The sequence below is a fragment of the Cucurbita pepo genome, chromosome 12, assembly GCF_057944985.1.
Source record: "Cucurbita pepo subsp. pepo isolate OVF chromosome 12, ASM5794498v1, whole genome shotgun sequence".
Taxonomy (NCBI): domain Eukaryota; kingdom Viridiplantae; phylum Streptophyta; class Magnoliopsida; order Cucurbitales; family Cucurbitaceae; genus Cucurbita; species Cucurbita pepo.
The window spans coordinates 14,598,908-14,620,241 of record NC_141809.1 but is presented as its reverse complement, the minus strand read 5'-3'; the positions used below and the strand labels follow the sequence as shown (position 1 = coordinate 14,620,241).

The following is a 21,334-nucleotide window of genomic DNA, read 5'->3' as shown; positions in this document are numbered from 1 at the left end:
ACACCTGAAAGAGACAAGACATGACAAGAAAATCTATATCACATCCAATTTTACTCATAGATGCTCAAATTGCTGTATTCAGTTCCTTTCTAAGGCTGTTTGCAAAGTGAAAAACTGGTAAAATATTATATGGAACCAACTAGCCAACTGATTTTTGCTTCTAAAAAAATACCTACTTAAAACGAGATCCAAGTCTTATTACATAATGGAACATGAAATGAAAACAATAGGTAAGGAGTATTTCATTTCTTATTAATCCCTTTAATGCCACAAGCCCGATGAAAACGACGCTCCTTAGAAAATTTGGAACAGAAACGGCATTCAATTCTTGTGGTTTGGAGCAGCGTGTGAGGGTTCTGCATCCCAACCTGACATTGGGCCATGCACGGTCTGCTTCTGCACGTGATCAATATGCACGGAGGGCATATCGGTCATTTTGGTTGCCACGTCATTTTGTGATCTTCCAACATGTGGAATGGGTGGAGAAATAGTTGGAACAGGGCCTTCCAAATTCTGGTGATGTGGGGGGCTGTTTGCAAATGGAGACATGTTTCGGTGGAAGAATTGGGTGTTGGATTGCGTAGGCATTTGGCTACTGACAAATTGCATTTGGCTTTGAGACATGGCAGCAAGCAGTGGATTCACTCCTGTCACTCTCTTCACTGTTTCTTCAGCCATTTTCACCTGAAAATTCACGTACAATATTCATAAATATCCTATTGATTTCCCAAAAACATAAAGTCAGGCATCATACTATTCTCACTATACAGTTAATCCATCCTTGTACTCTACAAGAAAGGGCACCTGAAAAAACTACACCATTAAGAGCCTTCCAATCACTAATAGTCAACAGGAGTTGTAATTACAACAGGTTGTAAATACAAAAGAATTGTGGGTAGAGAAATCCCCTAAGATATTGTATTTTGTACAATATTACAAAAAAGGTCAAAAAAGGGTTCGACGCCGGTTGAAAAAATGTGGGCTTATTTTTCTTTTCTTTCTTCCAATTGGAATTGTTTTTAAGGGACGGGGAAGATATATTTATTTGGGTGTTAAGGGTCACGTTCATACTTTTTAAATTGTGCAACGCCTTGATTTTGACACAATCATAACTAACCTTAAGGGAAACTCAAGCCCCATTATACTTTTTTACCAGCTTTGTGGCTTCATTGGACTGTAGGCGAGGTTCTCCTTCGCCGATCGAACAAAACTCATACAAAAACTAAGCTTCATTCAGCCATACACATCGCATGTACGTGCATTTTCATTTGATTACGACTCTAACTGACTTGGTTCAACCTTGCCTCTACACTAGGCCAAGTTCCTTCAAACGGAACGTCGCATCTCATCTTGTCATCTTGGTTCTTAATAACACAGACCTGATCCGAAGCTTCACCCAGATGTGTTTGGACCCTTCATTGGGTTAAAACAACCTCAAAACACTCAACCAAAGCTTATCGGGTGATTGCAACGCTTACTGGAGCCTATTGGAGCATTATAACTCTTATAAGGGCATGTTGATGCTTGAGCTTATCAAGGCATTACAATGCTTATAGGGACAAATCGGTTCAATACAGTGCTAACCTTCATGATGCATCCTGAGACTTGAGATGTCATCGGTCTTCACTGCTCACTTTGACACGCTTATCGAGAACCAACCCATGAGTAATCCTTTATGATCGAAACATCTCGAACATCCATTCATCCTATTGGTAACACGGCATGAACCCTCTCGTGTCCATGTTTAGTAATTTCTGCATATCTTGTCGAAGAATGACCCTATATACCAATCTCTGACTCAAGGGACGGGGCGCAATGTTAGCACACCCTTGTCGTCCGACACAATCCTCAGAAACCCATTGAAGGAAAATGCCCAAGACACTTGTATTGCGATGCTTCCGCACACCATGACACATGCATGTGTCAAGGGTAGCTCATTTAGGTCATGAGACCCAATGATGGTGGAGAGTTGACACCATGCCTTCACTTGAAGTATATTCTAAGGTATATTGCTTCAGCAAGAGTAGATGTCATTTTGGCAAGGAGTCATTGGTTGAGTGTTTGTCAAGTATCCGATTTACACCAAATTTGACGAGCTTTCATCTTTCATATAGACAGACTTAACTCTAGAGTGCTTGTCAAGAATCACATTGGAACCCTGTAACGGCCTAGATCCATCGCTAGCAGATATTGTCCTCTTTGGGCTTTCCCTTTCGGGCTTTCCCTCAAGGCTTTAAAACGCGTCTGCTAGGGGAAGGTTTCCACACCCTTATAAATGGTGGTTTATTCTCCTCCCCAACCAATGTGGGACATCACAATCCATCCCCCTTCGGGGCCCAGCGTCCTCGCTGGCACTCTTTCCTTCTTCCAATCGATGTGGGACCGCCCCAAATCCACCCCCTTTGGGGCCCAGCGTCCTTACTGGCACACCGCCTCGTGTCTACCCCCCCTTCGGGGAACAGCGAGAAGGCTGGCACATCGTCCGGTGTCTGACTCTGATACCATTTGTAACGGCCTAGATCCACTGCTAGCAAATATTGTCCTCTTTGAGCTTTCCCTTTCGGGCTTCCCCTCAAGGCTTTAAAACGCGTATGCTAGGGGAAGGTTTCCACACCCTTATAAATGGTGGTTTGTTCTCCTCCCCAACCAATGTGAAACATCACAAACCTTGACTTTTGAAGATATGGTCGACCTTATCCAACCCCCTTTAAGTTAGTCTTTGACACTCTTAACAACATTGTTGTCTCAAATTTTAATTATGCCTTAGTTTGTCAATCCTACTCTTTCCTTAATACGGTTGTGACATTAAACGTATCCGAAAGAATAGATGACTTAGACACTGAGATAAGTGTCTTAGATGTTTCCTATCCAATGACACAACACGTGTCCACACTCTTTGGCCTATGTCAATAGACAAGTAAGCTATTGACAACAAATCTACCAATTGAGACTTCCTCAATCACTTTCTATCATCCAAGTGCACTTGATGATTAAAATCATACCTCTCTTATAACACACTAGTCTGGTTGAGGTGGCAATGCCACAACATTGAGAAGGCAAATACACTAACAATTGTGCTAGAGAATGTGCAAATCATGGGCATTTAAATTTTCTGAAATCTTACACCGTCTATCATCAAGGTGCATCGACAAACACAAGATGGTTTCTTTTCGATGTACCTTCACTCGTCAAGGTACAAAACAATTCAATAGACAATATTGTTCTTTAATGTGGTTCTGACGCCTTTGTTTTCCTTCTCTTTTTTTTTTCTTTTAATAATTGTGAATGTTCAGGCCAGATTAAGTGCACCAAGGCTATTCTCATGGGACAACTACATTACCCTACTACATTTAGTTTTCAAAGTAGCTCGTAAGAAATTAAATACTATATAGGTAGAAATCATGATTTCAACCTATTCCCTTTGAGCTCTTTGCTATTTACATTGGCCCTTATTGACCACTAGATTAATCAGTTGTAGTTTCGGTTTTGATGCACTTTTAAAAAGTTTGTTCATCTTGCATTTATGAAAACAGTTTATAGTGCTGCCTAGGAACCAATAAAAACGAGCCTATGATACACGGAGCAGGGTGAACTTGAAAAATGTGGAAATAGCACTCTTACGTGGAAGAAAAGAATGAAGGAACAGGAGGAAAGTACTATCATCCACGATCAAGAATTGCCAAGGTAGATGAAGAGGAATGCATCAGAACTTTAACCATTCCGCAAGGGAGAGCGCAATGCCTAATTTCTGCTTTAATTAGATGTTCAAAGTCCTTTTTGTCCTTGTTTTGGTCTTTTATGTTATTCTTCTTTTCTTTTCTTTTTTTTTTTTTTTTTTTTCCCACTCCTTCCTTACCCCCAAGGGAGAAAGAGAACCAAAAAGAAAAAAACAACAATGACTAACCTTCGCTCTTAAAGTCTCGATATCAGCTTTCAAAATTCTATTGTCAACAGCTGCATCATCGTACTTCTGATTTACATCCGTTAGACGCTTTAACAAAGTAGAGTGTTCAACCCTAAGTTGACCAACCTTTAGAAAAGGAACCACATTTAGTAAATGTTTTAGTAAGAAAGGAAAGTAACCGAGAACATATAAGGGTACCTGTGTCTCAAGTTCATTCAAGTGTGCTTGTTTTCGTCGTCTGGAGCGTCTTGCCGATTCTCTATTTGACAACATCCTAGGCCACCATCAATGTCAAGTGAGTAAAGCTAGGACCGGGCAACAAATTGGGCAGAAGGATTGATTTTTCGCATATGGCTTCTTTTTCTCTCCTTTCTCTAATATTTATTTACTGATTAGAAACAAAAACTCTTCCAGATAATAACATTTACTAAACAAGTAAAAGGACAGGATGGAAAATGAGGTATCTTACTTTCCCAAACACCAATAACGATCACACAAAAAACCCCTCAATAGTAGCAACAAGAAAAGAGGATAGTTTTTATTTAAATGCAAAGTAAACATGCTTGACATATCTCTATTAGTAAAAATTACAGAATTTTTCTAATAAGTGCTCTTTTCCAAAATATTTTATTGGAAGGTGCAACTTCAAGCTTTTTTGTTTCACAAAGGTACAACGCGATTGTGGAGGGGATTTGATATGAGAATTAAGTTTAGCACATGATGAACTTATATCATCAAAGAAGATGTTTATAACGGGTGAAAAGAATAATAGAAGGCATAAGAAGTAAACAATAATCAGAGGGTGATCAAATGATCGTTGCTCGAGTCATATTCTAAATCAACAGAAATATATTACCTCCTAGCTCGTCTTGCATCACCAGGATCCATATTCTCAATGTTTTCAATGTCTCCTTCAAGATCATCATCATCGGACTCGTCTCTGGATGATCCACTAGTTGTTTGAACAGCTTGTATCCCAAGCTTCTTAGGCATTGCAGGTAAGGATGGGATCCCAAGTTGACTACCAGTAGCCTCACTTTCTTTTGTTGAAGTTCCACGATCAGAGCCTTCAGCCACCATTTAGCAAAAGTGATATTGCAGTTATAGCACACAGTTCCAATGGTAAAAAGAGTTGGAAGGGACAAGATACATCAAGAAAAGGGTACTAACTAGTAAAATATAAGATCCCCCCAAAAAAATATATTTTGACTACTATCTTAAGCATGTTTTTTCCCCCTTTTTATAGATGCCAAGCTTACATTGAGAGAGTGAAAGAATAAAAAAAAGCGGCTTACAAAAATTATCATAAAAAATGGAGCAAAAAAAAAAAAAAAACATTGGAGCATTTTATGTGATATCCGATAGGGACCCTCTATATATTCCATTCATCGTATCAATGAATGAGCCTAAATAATACCTAAAGACCTAACAAGATAAAAATAAAGGACTTCAAATAATAAGACGATAGGGATGATAACAAAAAAATTTAGCATTCCAGGAGATCAATAGAATAATCAAACTAGCTTACAAGGAGATGAACATCATCAAATATTAGAAAAGATAACTGTAGAGCTACCGAAAAGAGTCCAGACATTCAATATTACCAGAGTGGAGTGAGAAAAGTCCGGTTGCATGTCATTATGCCATGCACTACAACCGGCAACTTTTCAATCCATAATTCATAATTACGGAAACTCAACTTGATGAGACAAAATCAACACTTCGCAGTCGAGGTGTTCAAAAGATGCGGCTTCTGAAGAAATAACACCACCCTCCGCCAAGAACAATGTACCAACGTGCCCCCCACAACAGAGAACTGGAAAACAAAAGAAATGTTCCATATTTTTTCCACAAATTTGACTTCACGTACTAGATCTTCTCATATACGAGAGAATGCTCAATACTTCTGTCGGCACCAAATGGAAAACGGCCAACGAAAGCCATAGGAATAACTAGATAACTACGATAAATAATGAATATAATAAAACTCATAAGACTGCCTGAGCGGAAGCTACCTTGGCCCGGGGCTTGAATGCCAAATTCGAATGCGTTCGATGTTTGCCCAGGGTGATCGGCTGGCTGGACTGGGCCTTTGGGCTCCGAAGACGCGACCTGCAATCGCGAACACTAAACTGGCTAAAAACAACTTCTCTTTCAAAAGAAACAGACTGAGTTCCTCAATTTCACCTCAAAACACAATTAGAGTTCTGCATTTCAAATCCCAACTCATCAAAGCACAGACACCAATCAGTTTCAAAAGAGAGAGAAAATAGTTACCCGCGACAGAGCCGCAGCAGCGCAAGCCATATCAAGCCGATTCTTCAAAAACACACGGTACTGATCAGGACTACTCCGAGCCATTTTCGACGGATCCAAAGACGGAATTGGCTGAGAACGATCGTGGTCACAATCCGCCTTCTTGATCTCCAAAATCTCATCATCACCTTCATCACGCTTCGATGTCGAAGACTGAGAAGCAGGAGATGCCACATCCACTGGAGAAACCACCACGCGATCGGAGGTAGTCGAAGGGCAACTGTTCACAGGAAACGCCGAAACTTCCTCAAGAAACCTCTCGAGCGCCCACTCAGAGGCGCTTCGGTTCATCGTCAAGGAAGGATCCAGCGATCGAAAAGGAGAATACGATGGCGGCGAAGATGGCGGCGGCGGCGGCTGTGGCGACCAGAAGGATTCGGAGAGGTCTTCCGATGAGAAGAAAGTATGCATCGTCGTTGCCAGACTCCGATTTGTTTCCCTCGTTTCGTACGCGCGTTTTCAATGTGAACGTTTAAGCGCGTGGGCAAAAATCCGGTGCCTTAAGGACCACCATACTCGACCAATGACAAATATCCACGTGTTAATCTGGATTTTTTACTTGTAAAAAAGTCAACATTTGATTTGGTTTCGGTCGGTTCTAGAGACATGGAGGGGTGAGAGAATAGTCAACAACGACACCTATATCATTAAAAATATCATACTATATAACAATGTGACAAATGTATCTCAATGTCCGATAATTTTAATTACATTGAATTTACTTAACATGCTTTTGGACGTGCCACTAGAACCATAATTGTTCTAAGTCGAGTAAAACGTGTACATCAACCATCTTGAAAGTCATAGTACTGACTGTTACATCCCATTTTGCATCGTGCAATAGTACGATGTGTTGAAAATATATAATTGATCTGAAAGTATGAAGAAAAAAAAAGTAATGGAATAGTGCAGCACACCGAAATGAACAACTCTTCTACTCGAGTTCTAAAAAATTAGAGGAACGATAGTCAGCATTAATAGAGTCGTTCACATCAATTTAAAAATCGAACAAATAAGTAAAATTAGGTATAGAAATTAAAATGATAAAAATATAATATTTTAAAAATTAAATTAATAAAAATACAATTGAATTTAACTTTCGATACTATTAAATAAAAAGAAAAATTTAGAAATAGTTTTATTATTATTATTTTCGATTTCAAAAATACTTTCAACGGTTAAAATAATAAAACAAAAAAAAAAATACTATTATCTAATGGGTCATTAGTATTAAAATTTTTAAAAGATTTATATTGAATCAATTAAAATTTAGACATTAAACTCAAAATTTAATAACCTATTTTTTGAAAAAAAAAAACTATTTTAAAGTTTTAATCGAAAAAATAGTATTTTTATTTATATTGTACGAAAATGACCCGAGTTTAATGTAATAAAACCATGCGATAAAATTGAGAATGAAAAAAAAAAAGGAAAAAAAGAAAAGGACGAACACTGGGATTCAATAGCCAAAACCCAACTCACTTCGTTGAAAGCTTAGGCAACTCAGCCGTTCATCTTGGTGGAGGGAGAAAAATCTGTGAGGTAAGCTAATTTCGAGCTCCATTGAAGCCAATTATTTTCAGATACATTCAATCTAATCTAAGGTGATTTCGTTTCAATCATAAAGCTCCTGCTAGCTATTTTTATTTATCCATCAGCTACTTGCAGGATTTCTGTTTCTACGAAGTTTTTCCTTTATTGTTTCCATGAGAATTTGTATTTTGGAGCTCCTAAAGTTCGAAAGATTTTATTATAGGAGCTTTATCTCTTCAGACGAAATGGGTCTTCGTTTAGGGTTTAGGGTTTTGTGTGATTGTTGTCTTGAGACGATACTCGAGCTGGCGTTGTATTAGAAAGCTTTTATGCAATGTAATGTCTTGACGTTGGTAGACGGCAGCCGTTGAAGATTAACATTGATGATTTTGTGGGATCTGATAAGTTTGTTCATTTTATGTTGCTTAAAATCATGAAAGGAGCTACAATTTTTTTATTTTAGATTTTTGTGTTGCGTATTCCATTTTGCCCAGATGTAGTTTTAAGAAATTTGTACATTTGATTGATTTGGATGTACTAATTTCTTCTTTCCTTCAAGCTACACGTGATGAGCAAGAAGAAAAATCCTCTTGTGTTCTTGGATGTTTCAATTGACGGGGAACCAGTGCAAAGAATTATCATAGAAGTGAGTGAATTTCTTTGGTCCCTTTATCTGTTGAAATGAAGCAAAAAGATTTTATGTGCTTGATTTCTGATAACATGTTCTCTTTTGAACAATGCAGCTCTTTGCCAATGTTGTTCCTAAAACCGCCGAAAATTTCAGGGCACTCTGTACAGGTAGGTTTTATTGCTTGTAAGTTTAAAATCTTGTTTCTGATTATCCAGGAAATATCAAGAATGATCTAAATTTGATGCATATTGTAATATTCATTTGTTTAGCCATTTATCATTTTATTATTCAAGAAACGTCGAGAATGATATTTAAATAAATCCTAATCATTTTATATCTGATTTTGAATCCGTTGTCGATTCTTTCTTGCTATTGCTAGATGCCTGGTATATGGAAAATAACCTTTGAAATTATACTTGTCTGGTGTAATCTACATTTGTCCGATAGTAGTCGGCAATAGTGAAAATACAATAACTAATCAACATAGTATACTTTGGGCGAATATATTCTTTTCCAATGACATTGCCTGTTGTTTTCAGGTGAAAAGGGGATTGGGAAGACTACAGAGAAGCCTCTTCACTACAAAGGAACATTTTTTCATAGAGTTATTAAAGGGTTCATGACCCAAGTATGTTACTTTTGTTCTTTGCTTTCGATCACCATTAAATGTTGAGTATTAAAAAAAAAAAAATAAATAAATGGTTTTGATTCTATCCTTAGATAAATGCTTTTCAAATCTCTTATAACTGTTAATTGATTAACGAAAAACACTTTTGATGCACTTATTGTGAGATCCCACATCGGTTAGAGAGGAGAACGAAGCATTCCTTGTAAGGGTGTGAAAACCTCTCCCAAATTGATGCATTTTAAAACTGTGAGGCTGGCGGTGGTACATAACAGGCCAAAGAGGCAAGACCTGCTAGCGGTGGGCTTGGGCTATTACAAATGGTATTAGAGCTAGACACCGGGTGGTGTGCCGGCGAGGACGTTGGGCCCCCAAGGGGGTGGATTGTGAGATCCCTCAGTGGTTAGAGAGGAGAACGAAACACCTTATAAGGATGTGTAAACCTTTCCCTAACAAATGTGTTTTAAAACTGTGAGGCTGACGACGATACGTAACGGGCCAAAGCGAACAATATCCGTTAGTGGTGGGCTTGGGCTGTTACAGTTATTCCTTAAATAGTTGTAAAGACTTGCTGTGAAGATCTCTATTTTTACGTGCTGAATGGCATGTCTTGTTGTGAGTGAAAGAAAATCAAATGAATCTTTCATTTGCTGTATTGGATTAAGTTGTTTTCCACAAATTTAAATGAAGCTTCTAGACATGCATGCTACCTTTATCCAGAAAAGATTTCAATGCCTTTTTCGATGTAAATTATCCATTTTCTTTCCCTCAAATCATGCCTTCGGCCATTTCTGGTATCACCATGGGGGTTTATTACTTCAAAATATTAGGTATTCTAAACATGTTCATTAAGACCTCAGAAGGTTGACACACTGATTTTTGCTAAATCTACTTGTTTATCCCCTTAATATTTCTCCATGACCAATGTTTATTCTTTTTCTTTGCTCCTACAGGGTGGCGATTTTTCTCGGGGAAATGGTACGCCCTTCTTTCTTCTCATGAATTATTTGAAGGGAATTTTTTTCCTTTTAAATGTCATTATTTAATGTTTGGGCGTCTAATGGACAACATTTTACCACCTTGTAGGGACTGGTGGTGAAAGTGTTTATGGAGGAAAATTTTCAGGTATTTTCCCATGTTCATCGAGCTCTTGTCAAAATATGTTCATGTTATGATCGTACAAACTTGGAAAACTGCAGATGAGAACTTCAGACTAAAACACGATGGACCTGGTGTTCTTTCCATGGCAAACAGCGGTCCAAACACTAATGGATCTCAATTCTTCATGACATTTAAGCCCCAACCTCACCTTGATGGGTAATGAGTATTTTCTTGCACTCTCCTTAGGTTTTGAAGATCGATAATTTCTCAATCATCCGTCTGGCTCCTTCTCACCTTCTTGAAAATCAAGAATCAAATGAAAATAATTCAACTTTATTGTATGTGGATAAGTATATGTTTGTTTGACGCTTTTCTGCAATTTTGAACAGGAAGCATGTTGTCTTTGGAAAAGTTGTGATGGGAATGGATGTTGTGAAGAAAATTGAGCAGATTGGGACAGCTGATGGGAAACCTAGACAACCTGTGAAAATTGTAGACTGTGGTGAACCATCAGAAATTAAGGAACCAGCTGTGGTGAGAAAGGAAAAAGGTAGTGAACTAATGTAGGTTATATTGGATTAACCAAAGCAAGAAATAAGGTGTTCTTCTAATTGCCTGTGCATGGTTCTTTGATCTTTTTCAGAGAAAAAGAAAAGGTTGAACAAGATTACGTCTTCAGAATCTAGTTCTGATGGCCAAGTGAGAGGCAGACAGAAGAGGTCCTTAAAGGACGGAAAGAAAAAGAGAAGGAGATACTCTTCATCTGATTCATACAGCTCTGATACTGAATCTGATTCCTATTCTTCAGATTCAGAATCGTCACTTTCTGATTCTAGTTCCTCGAGTGATGGAAAGTACAGGAAGAGGAGATCCAAAAAAACAGCAAAATCCCAGCATGGAAGGAAAAGAAAAGGCCAAAAAAGAGAGAAAAGAGGTCGAGTAGGAAAGCATTCAAAGCGCAAGGCTAAATGGTTCGTGTCATGTCTCGTTGGGTTCTAGCTTTCTGCTTTCCTCTGTTATATTCTTTCAGTGTGTTTCAGGACATTGATAATAATTTGCCTTCAGGAGCTCTGGGAGTTCATCTGACACCGGGAGTATGAGTACAAGTGATAGTAGTAGTAGTTCTGATGGTGAACGAGTTGATCATCGTACCACTACTCGTAAAATAGAGGATTCCAAGCATTCTGTGACTAAATCAAAAGGAATTATCGGTATAGTATCTCTTCCCGCTCAAATATGACTTCTTTTGCATTAATGAGATTGTAACAGCCCAAACCCACCGCTAAGCAGATATTGTTCGCTTTGGCTCATTTTTTATCGCCGTCAGCCGCATGGTTTTACGCGTTTGCTAAGGAGAGGTTTCCACACTCTTACAAGGAATGCTTCGTTCCCTTCTAAGGGTGTGGAAACCTCTCCTTAGCAGACACGTTTAAAAATCTTGAGGGGAAACCCAAAGAGGACAATATCTGCCGGTGGTGAACTTGGGCTGTTATAGAGATAGTAGTGTTCATAACAAGTCCACATGTTACATCTCCAAGGTAATGGTACTGCAGCATACACTTAAATGATTTGAATATTACAGATGAGAAGGAATCCTTGAATCCTATTGCCGAGACTGCTGTGGAAAAACAGAAAAATCAGGACGTCAATTTATTACAGGAAGAAGGTGAACTGTCCCCGAAGCATGATGACATTCCGAACGATAGTCACAAAACTGAAATTGAGAGGCTTGAGAGATCTGCTAATCAACATCCTGTTTCAGATGGCTCTAACTACTCCAGGTTTCAACTTCATTCTCATTCCCTTCTATATCCGTTTTTCAAATTGTTCCGAGTTTATGTTCCGGCAGTTGCTTCATGAACTTTTACATCCGTGACCAACAGGAGCCCTACTCCTGAAAGGCCAAGAAACAGCCCCAGGAACCATCTTAACAGAAATCCTGATAAGACATTAGGAAATTCTGGGATGAAGTATGATGAGCGGAATAGGACAATGCCTTCACGGAGTCCTGTTCATGGTTCTTTCAGAAAAGCTCCTGATCCTTCAGCTTCAAATCACGGTCAAACTTCATCAAGAAGTCATTCTCCAAATGGCACTCCAAAACGTGTAAGGAAGGGGCGTGGTTTTACTGAGCAGTATTCATTTGTGCGTCGTTACCGTACTCCATCACCCGAACGTCCTCGTGGTTATGGTGGTCGAAGCATTTATGGAAGAAATCGTGCTGGGTAATTTTATTATTATTTTGTGGGTAAATATTTATTTTGAGATACTAACTATAATATACAAGATTTTGGAATTTAGTTCTTTCATTTTATATAAAGGTATTCAAGCTACACAGACAAACGTGATCGGTCACCTGATAGGCGATATCGAAGCCCTCCTAGAGGCAGGAGCCCTCCAAGGTTTTCTCCTTTCTCTTTCCATCTCTCACACACGGTCACACAAGCACAGAAAAGTTCATAAGACCGTTGTATGAGCTCGTCTTTTGCTCCTAACGTCTCATTTTCAAAGAACTGCTGCAATGTAGTCCTTGTAGGGGGTGCTTCACTGTGGATGTACTGTTTAAATACTTACCCAAAACATTGATATGGCGAATATATATTACCATAAAACTTAAAAACAGTCGATAGTTACACCTAAGAAGGTTTATTATTTTAAACATGCAATGTTCACTTAAGAGTCTCTAATTTACAGACCATTAGAAAATTGTCTCAAACAATTGCACATGATTTAGTAGACAGCTTTTTCCTGTCTTTATAGATTTATAATATGTTTGAGTTGGAATTTCTATGCATTAAGATATCGAAGGAGGAGCCGGAGTGTTTCACGCAGTCCAGGAAGTTATCGTGGTCGTTACAAAGACCGTAGCAAGAGTCGGAGTCCTAGTCCTTTGGAAAAGCGAACACAGATAAGTGAAAGACTAAAATCACGTCTTGGACCAAAGAAAAACTTTTCCCCTGAGAAAGAAAGATCGCAGTCGAGGAATCATAATCATAGCTCGTCACGTTCAAGATCTCCAGATAAACGTCGTGGTGCTGCAAATTCTGGTTCTCCCAGTCGATCTAGATCCAGCTCCTCCTTGTCTGGGCAAAGGGGGTTAGTTTCCTATGGAAATGGTAGTCCTGAACCCTGATAAGAGCCATAAAAGCTTTTTGTACACAACTTATCTGCAAAGTTAAAGGAATGGTAAAAATACTTGGCCTTCCTTCGACATGATGTTTGTAATTTCTTATGTGATTTGTTTATATTGGGATTTTGCTTCCGTTATTTTCTTTAGCCCAAGACTTATAAGCTTGAGCAGGTAGCAATCACAACATCTCATTTTGACCTTATTTGTTCATATAGATCTGGGGTTAGTACTTTTCTCTAGTTGGTGCATATACTAATGGTAACAGTCCAAGCCTACCGCTAGCAAATATTATACTATTTGGACTTTTCCTTTCAGGTTTCTCTTCAAAATTTTAAAACACGTCTATTAGAGAGTGCTTAGTTTTTTTTTCTCAACTGACGTGGGATCTCACATTAATATGGCTATGTTCAGGCACCTACATTTTCAAATGTATTGAAGCTTTCTCTTCGGCTGTGGTTCCCTTCTGCACAGGTTTGAGCTTGTTCCCTTAAGTTACCTACGCCCTTTGTTTCAAAGAATAGTTACCCTTGGGGGGAATTACTAGCTCATCGTTTCCTTTTTTCTCGATAAACGAAACATATGTTGGGTAGCAAGGTTAGTTTGATCGGATTTGGATCATAGTGATTGGTTAGAAAGTGTTTATTGTTTATCTGGAAATGAAAATGAAGTGGGGGGATTGTGAGCAATGGAGAAAGAGAGAAAAAGGGTAGAGGAGGAATAGTCAAATCAAAAGGGGTGTTATGGAGCCTAATATAGAGGTTTAGAGCAGCTTTTTTGGCACAGAACCTATGGCCTTTAACTGCTACATAGCTCTGTTGTTCAGATGAAATGAAATGAATCAGTGTTCAGAAGATGATACCTGCCAACTAATGCAAAAAAACAAACTCCTTTTCTTTTTCTTTTTCTTTTTTTAATAATAAAAATCAGGTGAAATCCCGTTCTGTGTAGTCCCCATCTGTTACTGTTTCATTTACATGCTTATGCTCATGTTTTTTGTTTTGGAATTATATGTTTTTTTTTTTTTACTTAATATTATCGCTTTTTTTTTTTTTTTAAATAATGTTTTTAATGTTTAAAATAGAGAGTTTTTATGTAATTATTTCATGGTTTATATATATATATATATATATATTAAAATTTTATTTTTTCTCAATAATAATATTTATAAATTTGTATACCACTTTAGGTAATGGTAATATATATTTTTGTTTCGACTTTTTTTAAACGGGAAACTTGAACATAATTTAACTGGTTTAAACAATATTTGTTTATAGATATAGAAAATATTATTTAGTAAAAGAATATTCAATATAGATAAAATGTCAATAGATATAATTAATTTTTTTTTTTATAGAAACGAAAAATTAAGAAACATCGATTTCTCTACAATATAATCAAATCTATTCCACGGTAAAAAACTGAATATACTTATCCAGAACTTCACTGTTTATGTCGGCACTACACCACCTCAGCAGTTGGGACGGTAACTAACTTATTTATTTATCGAGATTTAGAAGTAGGGTGAGGTTTTGATCTTCCATGGCCTATGTCGTTATTATTCTCACCTGGCACTACACCACTTAACAGCTGAGACGGGAGCTGCTTTCACGTTTGATACTCGCCAATTTTTTTTATGATCGAGATTTAGAAGTAGGGTGAGTGTCTAAAGCTCGGGTCATCTCCCTCAATAAGATGATTCAATGAATTGTGGTGCGGAAGGAACTATATGGTTGAATATAGATGGAAATGTGATGGTTTGTTTTGAATTTGAATTAGAGATGAAATTAGGGTTTAGAGAGTGATGTGATTGGACATGAAATGTTGTAGTCAAGGAAAACGAGAGGGGAAAGGGCAGCTGCATGAAATTGACAACTGAGGGTTTCATTCAAAGCATGCGTTGAAATTCCAAATTATTAAATATTTATTTGAAAATTATATAATTATTTAAAATGTCATATTTGTAAATATTCAGTGTTTGGCTAGGGTTAGTTGGCATGAACTGAAGCTCTTAAAAAAATTAAAATAAATCCCTCAACTCCTCTCTATAAATAGACCCGAGGGAGACCCCTCACCTTTCCATTTTCAACGCGTCTTGCAACAAACCCTTTTCTTTTTGTTTCCCTCTTTTTTTTCTTCTGCTTTTCCCAGTCTCCTTTCCCTCTCTTTTCTTCTGGTTCCTTCATCATCTGCCATCCATGGCCCTTTCCCTTTCAAATGCTACTTTTCCTCTAAAGATCGCCGGCTTTCGGTCGCTCTCCATTTCTTCTTCTTCTTCTTCTACTCCTGCATCCTTGAGAGTTGTGACGCTCGGCATAAGGAGGAGGATTTGTTCTTTTCGATTTCCTTTTCTCGGCACTCGATTCGATTACTGGCCTTGGCCTTGGCTTTGGCTTTGGCTCTGGATTGATTGCCTAAAGCATTCGTTGACTCTCTTTTATTACTTTTGATTCTTACGAAAGTATCGATTTGAGTGCGTTGATTGAGTGATTGTGTTCGCGAGGGAAAAGGTGAAGCTGCCAGCATGATCTACCTATGGTCGGCTAGGTTAAGTGAAAAAGAGAAAAGTGAAAAGATAAAAGAGATTGAAATGGATTTGCCTTCATTGCTAACCCTAGTTAGGTCATGCTCTGACAGCCTCACTCCTTCCTACTTCCGAACTGTGGTGAAATTTCTAATCTGCTCCATTTACACGAGGATTATCGGTAAATTGTTATTGCTTTCATTTCGATTCGCTTTTTTCTTTTTATGTATGGATCGTTTTATTGATTGAATCGAGTTATCCTTGTTAGGTGTGCGATTGCTACTTTTTATCGTCTCTGCTTTCCATGTACACGAAGATTATGGGTGATGGTTCGTTTCGATTCGCTTTTGTTGTTAGTTTTATTATTGAATCGGTTATAGGCTTGTTGCTAGGCGTGCAATCGCAACTTTTATCCTCTCTGCTTTTCTCTTTATTTTATTGTTTGTTGCTTCTTTTTTGTTTGTTTGTTTGTTTTGTTTAGAGAGTTGAATTTCTTTCACTTTTGCTTTTATTTGCTGCCAAAGCATGCTTTTCCTGCCGGTGCTTGGTGGTGGGGAACCACCGTCCTGTTGCTCTGTTGTTTTTTGGCCTAATGTTTTTAAATGTGCTTTTGCTTGTACGGCTTTATGCTGTGGTTGGCTGACTCTCTTCATTTTCCTATTGAATCTAAATCATGTCTAGAGTTTCTCGTTAGGTTTCAGATTTGTTCAACTTTTCGCTGGGTCCATCCGCTCTGTAGATTAACTCCTTGCTTTTTACTTCACATTCCATGCAAGTTTCTGAGTGATATTATGACTGAGATCATCTCCGTTCGTTTTTTCTATTCGAAATAACAAGTTCTTTTCCTTCTTAAAGTTGTTAAGGCTTTCATGATTTCGGATGATAATGAGTTTGTACATCATCTCCGTTTTTTTTTTTTTACATGTTATAAGCACAGGTCAGTTGAAGTTGGTATGAGCTTTGCTTTTTAGTTATTTCGTTTCCAATCAAGAGTTAATTGGATTTATGACATGTTCGTGAATGGTTATTACTGGATTAAATCACATTTAGCATTTTCAGAATTAGTTTGAAAAAAAAATTAATTGAACGATTAGAAGTATGATTTTCTCAAACGCGTAATTAAACTTTAACAAATAGATATGAGACCCATCAATATCATGTGTGCAAGTATTGTTCATACAATGTATGTACATCTGCTTTATATATGAATTTATAGCATGAATTTATAATCAAATAATATAATTTCTATTGGAATGAGGCCTTTTGGGATAGATGGGAGCAAAGCCATGAGAGCTTATGCTGGACTATATCATATCATTGTGGATAGTTGTGTTTATCTAAGCATTAGAGTCATGTCCTAAACTTAGTTATGTCAATAAAATTTTCAAATTTTGAACAAAGGACTCCAAAAGATAAAAAGGAGTTGAGGCTCTTTGAAGTCATAGTAAAATATGACTAAGACTTCAAAAGAGAAGGAGTCGAGACTTTTAAGGGGAGGTGTAATTTGTTCAAGGGGAGTTGTTGGATGAAAGTCATGGCAGACACATTTGACAGGATATGGATTCAAGAGCATACATTTGGGTTTTTGTATTAAATAATATGTTTTATGGGTATTAAATGTTAAATCTTAGGTTTCTTCCTTTGTTAAGCTAAAAATAGGTCTCCACCAGTAGCCACATTTTTTACATGAAAGTATGATGAGTTGCGTATTTTGATGAAATAAAGATCAAATTAGGGATTTGTCAGTACTTTTCTTAGGAATTAATAGTTTTTCTCTTGAAGAGTTAATTATACATATGATGATTGTAACATCTAGGATTATTAATATCATTAGAATGTAAAGAATCATTAGTATCTTAACATTTAGGGTTTCAATACTATGTATAACCTATGTTATAGTGAAACCATTAGGGAGTATGGGCATCAAGTAAAGTACGGAAATCAATGGGCATCAAGTTTAATGTTAAAAAAACACATTAGACACAAAACTTTATTAAACCTCTTTCACTTTTAATAAACGTAGGCACGCCTTTTAACATGATATATATATATATATATATATATATATATATATATATAAAATGGAAGAAAAGGAAGCCAAAAACCGTAGCTTTATGGGGATGAATGTTGGAAGAGATGATAGTAGTTTTGGCAAGAAATGTGTTGAATATGAAATTCAAGTCGCACCCTTTGTCTTGTAGTTTATTTGTATGGGGAAAAGTGTGCACGTGAGTGTGGAATAGAATCACATGGTGGTGGATGATTAAAGATACCGAGTATATACCTAGAGAACAATATTACGCCTTCTTGTGTTTATTGGAGTAATAATTTATCCAAAACAGTAACGATGCCATAAACCCAAACCCTAAGGAGTAGTTGTAGTAGTAGTAGAGTAGAGCATGGAATTGTGGAAAAGTGGATGTGAAAAAGAGAGAGAGAAGAAAAGAAGTCCCAATTCCAAAGACAAAATGATGAGAAAAAACAGCAATTATTATGATTAAGAATCAGTTACAAGTAGAAGAGTTGAAACTAGAGGAGAGGGTACCCATTTTGAAGACAATCTCAACTGTTTTATGTCGTGTTCTTTATGCTTTCAATATCAAATCAGATTTTATAAGTTTTTGATCATTTTGTTCATCCTGTTATTTAGGGTCCTGTTTTCTACTTTTTCCCACTCGTGTACGTCGGTGGGTATAATAATTTTTAAGTATCAATTCCAATCATTTACTCATTTAACTAATTTTTTTGACTGAATGCTTACTTTTACGTTACAGTTGGAAAAAGAAAGGAGGAGCCCAGAGAAGGTTGGAACTGGTGAGAGTTATATGGTAAGAATAATTGAATATATTCCACACTTTATTTTGAATTCTTTTAACTAATTACATAAATTCCAAAACTTGTCTAACTAAATTGGCTGGAATTAATAAATTAATATGATTTTGAAAGACAAAACCAATAAATACATAAATAAATAAAATAAAATAAAATAAGAAACATTTCATGGCCCTTAAGTTTTCAACTTTCCTTATACTCCACCTTTTTATCTTTTTCATGGTACTAAATGCATTTGTTGAGTCTCATAGGTTAATTTAGTGGAAGATCAGTATAAATACTATCTTACTATCTCCATTGGCATTAGGTTTTTTGGAAAGTCCAAAACAAAACCATGAGAACTTATGCTTAAAATGGACAAAGTTGATAAACAAACTGGAGAAAGGCACATGGGTTTTGTTAGGTTTAGATTCAAACTTAAATCAGCATAAACTGAAGAGAATTTATTGGCAACTTGAACATAGTTTTTATCCTATTGGCAACTCGAACGTAGTTTTTACTCTTGAACTTTAATCGCTAAAATTGAGCAAGAAAAGGATCTACATGAAAAAACATGGACATATCCTTCAAATCTCACTCTCAACTCCTCGTAGTTGGTTATTTGCCTAAACTAAAAGAAGTTTTTTTTTTTTTTTTTGTAATTTTTATATTACAATCTAAGTTGTAGAGCGAGAAGGAGAGCCACGTAGCAAAAAGTGGAGATTTCTTTTTATAAAAAATAAAAATAAAATTACATAGTTTGGCGTGGGATGAATAATATTAATTAATTGTTTTTGCCCTTTGGACACTATATTATTTTATTTTATTTATGTACTCTCTGACGTAATATAATAATAACAAAATCACTAAATTACTTTACGCCCAAAATTCCATCCCTTCCGAGCCCAACCACCTATTTATACCCCCCTCTCTCTTCTATACCCATTTATTTCTCTCTCTCTCTCTCTCTCTCTCTCTCTCCTCGCCGTGTGCTCCGCCGTGCGCCACTAGCAGTTAAAGCTGCCAGCATGATCTGAATCTGAACCCTCCGCCGCCCCCGACAACGGTCCATCGGAATCGGATCATAGTGGTAGCTTCACCTGCTCATGGTATCACGATTCTCTCTTAATTTTTTCTAACCCTAATTGTTCTTTTTTTCTGTTATTGTATTGAATTAATTCAGAAAATTAGATTGGTATTGGTTTTGGGAATTTGTATCTTTCTTTGATCGGGAATTTTTACCCTAAAAAAAGTCGTAGCCAAATTTAGAAATTTTAAGAAAAAAACAAAAAAGAAAAATAAAGAAGAGATATATATGTTCATGTTAGGGTTTCCATTGGCACAAGGAGAGCGAGCCTTCGATCCAATGCGAAGTAAGGTAATAAACATTTTCCTTTTCATTTAATAATGCTGTTGAAATTGAATTACAAAAGTTTTTATTGTAATTTTATGGAAATTTAAAGTATCAATAATTGTTACCAAATATTTTAAGTTGAGTGATGGTGATGGTGATGGAGATGTTTAACTAATATTTTAATAAAATATTTTAAGTAGTTTGTGTTAGTTTTTTTTTTTTTTTTTTTTTTTTTTTTTTTTTTTAATAATAGATTTTAATTAAAATATCAAGATTAAATTTAAGTTTTAAGGCTTAAATCTGTGAAATTATCTATTTGTTGTTTAAATTTTAGAAAAATAAATATTTTACTGTGTATTTTTATTTAGTCGTTAAAATTTTATATAATAATATTTTTAAAATTTTTATTCTAAACTAGATAGGTTATATCAAATATAATCCATAACTTTCATTTTCATTGATTTTTACTTTAATTTTGGAAAATTGAATGAATTTCAACAGTGGATTTCAGTTTCATTAATTAAAACTCAAATTTGAATAAGTATTGATGTAAATTGATATATTTATTCAAATTTGATGTGTAAGTTGATAAAATTCAAATATTAGGATTAAAATCGATACAAACTTACCAAATTTATTGTTAAAAATGATTTTTTTTTCCCTTAAGCTTAGGTAAGTGCTAATTAGGTATATAAAATATATAATGATTTTTTTTTTTAAATTGAGAAACTGATTAAGAATTGAAATTAAAATTTAGAATAAAAAAATTAGAAAAAAAAAACAAAAAGAAAAGGGTTTTTGTCTTGTTGTTGTTGGATGGTTTTGTAAGATCATGGCCATCTGCCAACAAAAGAATAAGATAAAACAATATAATAAAAAGTGTAAAAAGAGAAAGGGAAAAAGAAAAAGAAAAAGTTTGCTCAACTCCATGCTCTCCAATATTCAATTAAAATTTTATAATACCAAAGTTACTATCTAAAATTTCCTTTCTTCTTTCTCGGAATTTTCTCGCTTCGTACTCATACACTTCCTTGTTCAATTCTTCCACTCATACACTTCCTTGTTCAATTCTTCCATCTCGCGGAGAAAGGGCTATTGAAAGGTTTGAGAAGGCGCGTTCTGCTCATGACTGGTATATAGATCTCTTTGTTCATGTGTCGAGCCCAGATTTGGTCTCTGATTTGATGGTTGTATAGTGCCATTTTATTTTATTGTGGCGTTTGAGACATCCTGAGTAGTCACGGCATATAATCGATCCATGTACATAATATATGCATCGATTATACTAGAGTTGAAAATATAGTCCAAAGTTAGTCAGGTTAGATGTTGTATATGCTTGCATTTCTCGACCTCAATAATAGAGTCATTTTTACTCATTTTTTTTTCATTTTTGGTCGGGTCACGATTC

The 21,334-nt window shown here is 36.2% G+C and overlaps 2 protein-coding genes and 1 long non-coding RNA gene across 4 annotated transcripts; 2 read left to right on the top strand and 1 right to left on the bottom strand.

Moving 5' to 3' along the window:
• Window positions 1–21: 21 nt before the first annotated feature.
• On the bottom strand, window positions 22–6,666 carry LOC111806693 (light-inducible protein CPRF2-like). Its single transcript, XM_023692094.2, has 6 exons — window positions 6,182–6,666; window positions 5,920–6,016; window positions 4,761–4,971; window positions 4,103–4,178; window positions 3,905–4,030; window positions 22–684 (listed from the first exon to the last, which is right to left on the bottom strand). The coding sequence occupies exons 1-6, from the start codon at window positions 6,629–6,631 to the stop codon at window positions 322–324; spliced, it is 1,323 nt and encodes a 440-aa protein (XP_023547862.2). The 5' UTR covers window positions 6,632–6,666; the 3' UTR covers window positions 22–321.
• A 957-nt stretch (window positions 6,667–7,623) lies between these two features.
• Window positions 7,624–13,377, top strand: LOC111807187 (peptidyl-prolyl cis-trans isomerase CYP63). The gene is made up of 14 exons (XM_023692791.2): window positions 7,624–7,762; window positions 8,313–8,399; window positions 8,497–8,551; window positions 8,924–9,012; window positions 9,963–9,987; window positions 10,096–10,134; window positions 10,209–10,326; window positions 10,500–10,660; window positions 10,754–11,081; window positions 11,176–11,321; window positions 11,693–11,891; window positions 11,994–12,335; window positions 12,432–12,512; window positions 12,910–13,377. The coding sequence occupies exons 2-14, from the start codon at window positions 8,322–8,324 to the stop codon at window positions 13,241–13,243; spliced, it is 1,995 nt and encodes a 664-aa protein (XP_023548559.2). The 5' UTR covers window positions 7,624–7,762; window positions 8,313–8,321; the 3' UTR covers window positions 13,244–13,377.
• Window positions 13,378–15,313: 1,936 nt separating this feature from the next.
• LOC147790038 (uncharacterized) lies at window positions 15,314–21,300 on the top strand. Of its 2 annotated transcripts, XR_015423224.1 has the most exons (3): window positions 15,314–15,942; window positions 18,536–19,950; window positions 21,017–21,300. It is a non-coding gene; the product is annotated as an uncharacterized LOC147790038 (long non-coding RNA). The 2 variants fall into 2 exon arrangements; XR_015423223.1 differs by lacking the exon at window positions 21,017–21,300 and having other exon boundaries at window positions 15,314–16,090; window positions 18,536–19,878.
• Window positions 21,301–21,334: the final 34 nt, after the last annotated feature.

Coding starts and splice junctions, on each gene's coding strand:
- LOC111806693 (XM_023692094.2), bottom strand. CDS start 6,631: ATGCATACTTTCTTCTCATCGGAAGACCTCTCCGAATCCTTCTGGTCG. Junction 6,017..6,181: donor CTGCTGCGGCTCTGTCGCGG/GTAACTATTTTC, acceptor TCGCGATTGCAG/GTCGCGTCTTCGGAGCCCAA. Junction 4,972..5,919: donor CATTCAAGCCCCGGGCCAAG/GTAGCTTCCGCT, acceptor TGGTGGCTGAAG/GCTCTGATCGTGGAACTTCA.
- LOC111807187 (XM_023692791.2), top strand. CDS start 8,322: ATGAGCAAGAAGAAAAATCCTCTTGTGTTCTTGGATGTTTCAATTGAC. Junction 8,400..8,496: donor TGCAAAGAATTATCATAGAA/GTGAGTGAATTT, acceptor TGAACAATGCAG/CTCTTTGCCAATGTTGTTCC. Junction 12,513..12,909: donor AGAGGCAGGAGCCCTCCAAG/GTTTTCTCCTTT, acceptor CTATGCATTAAG/ATATCGAAGGAGGAGCCGGA.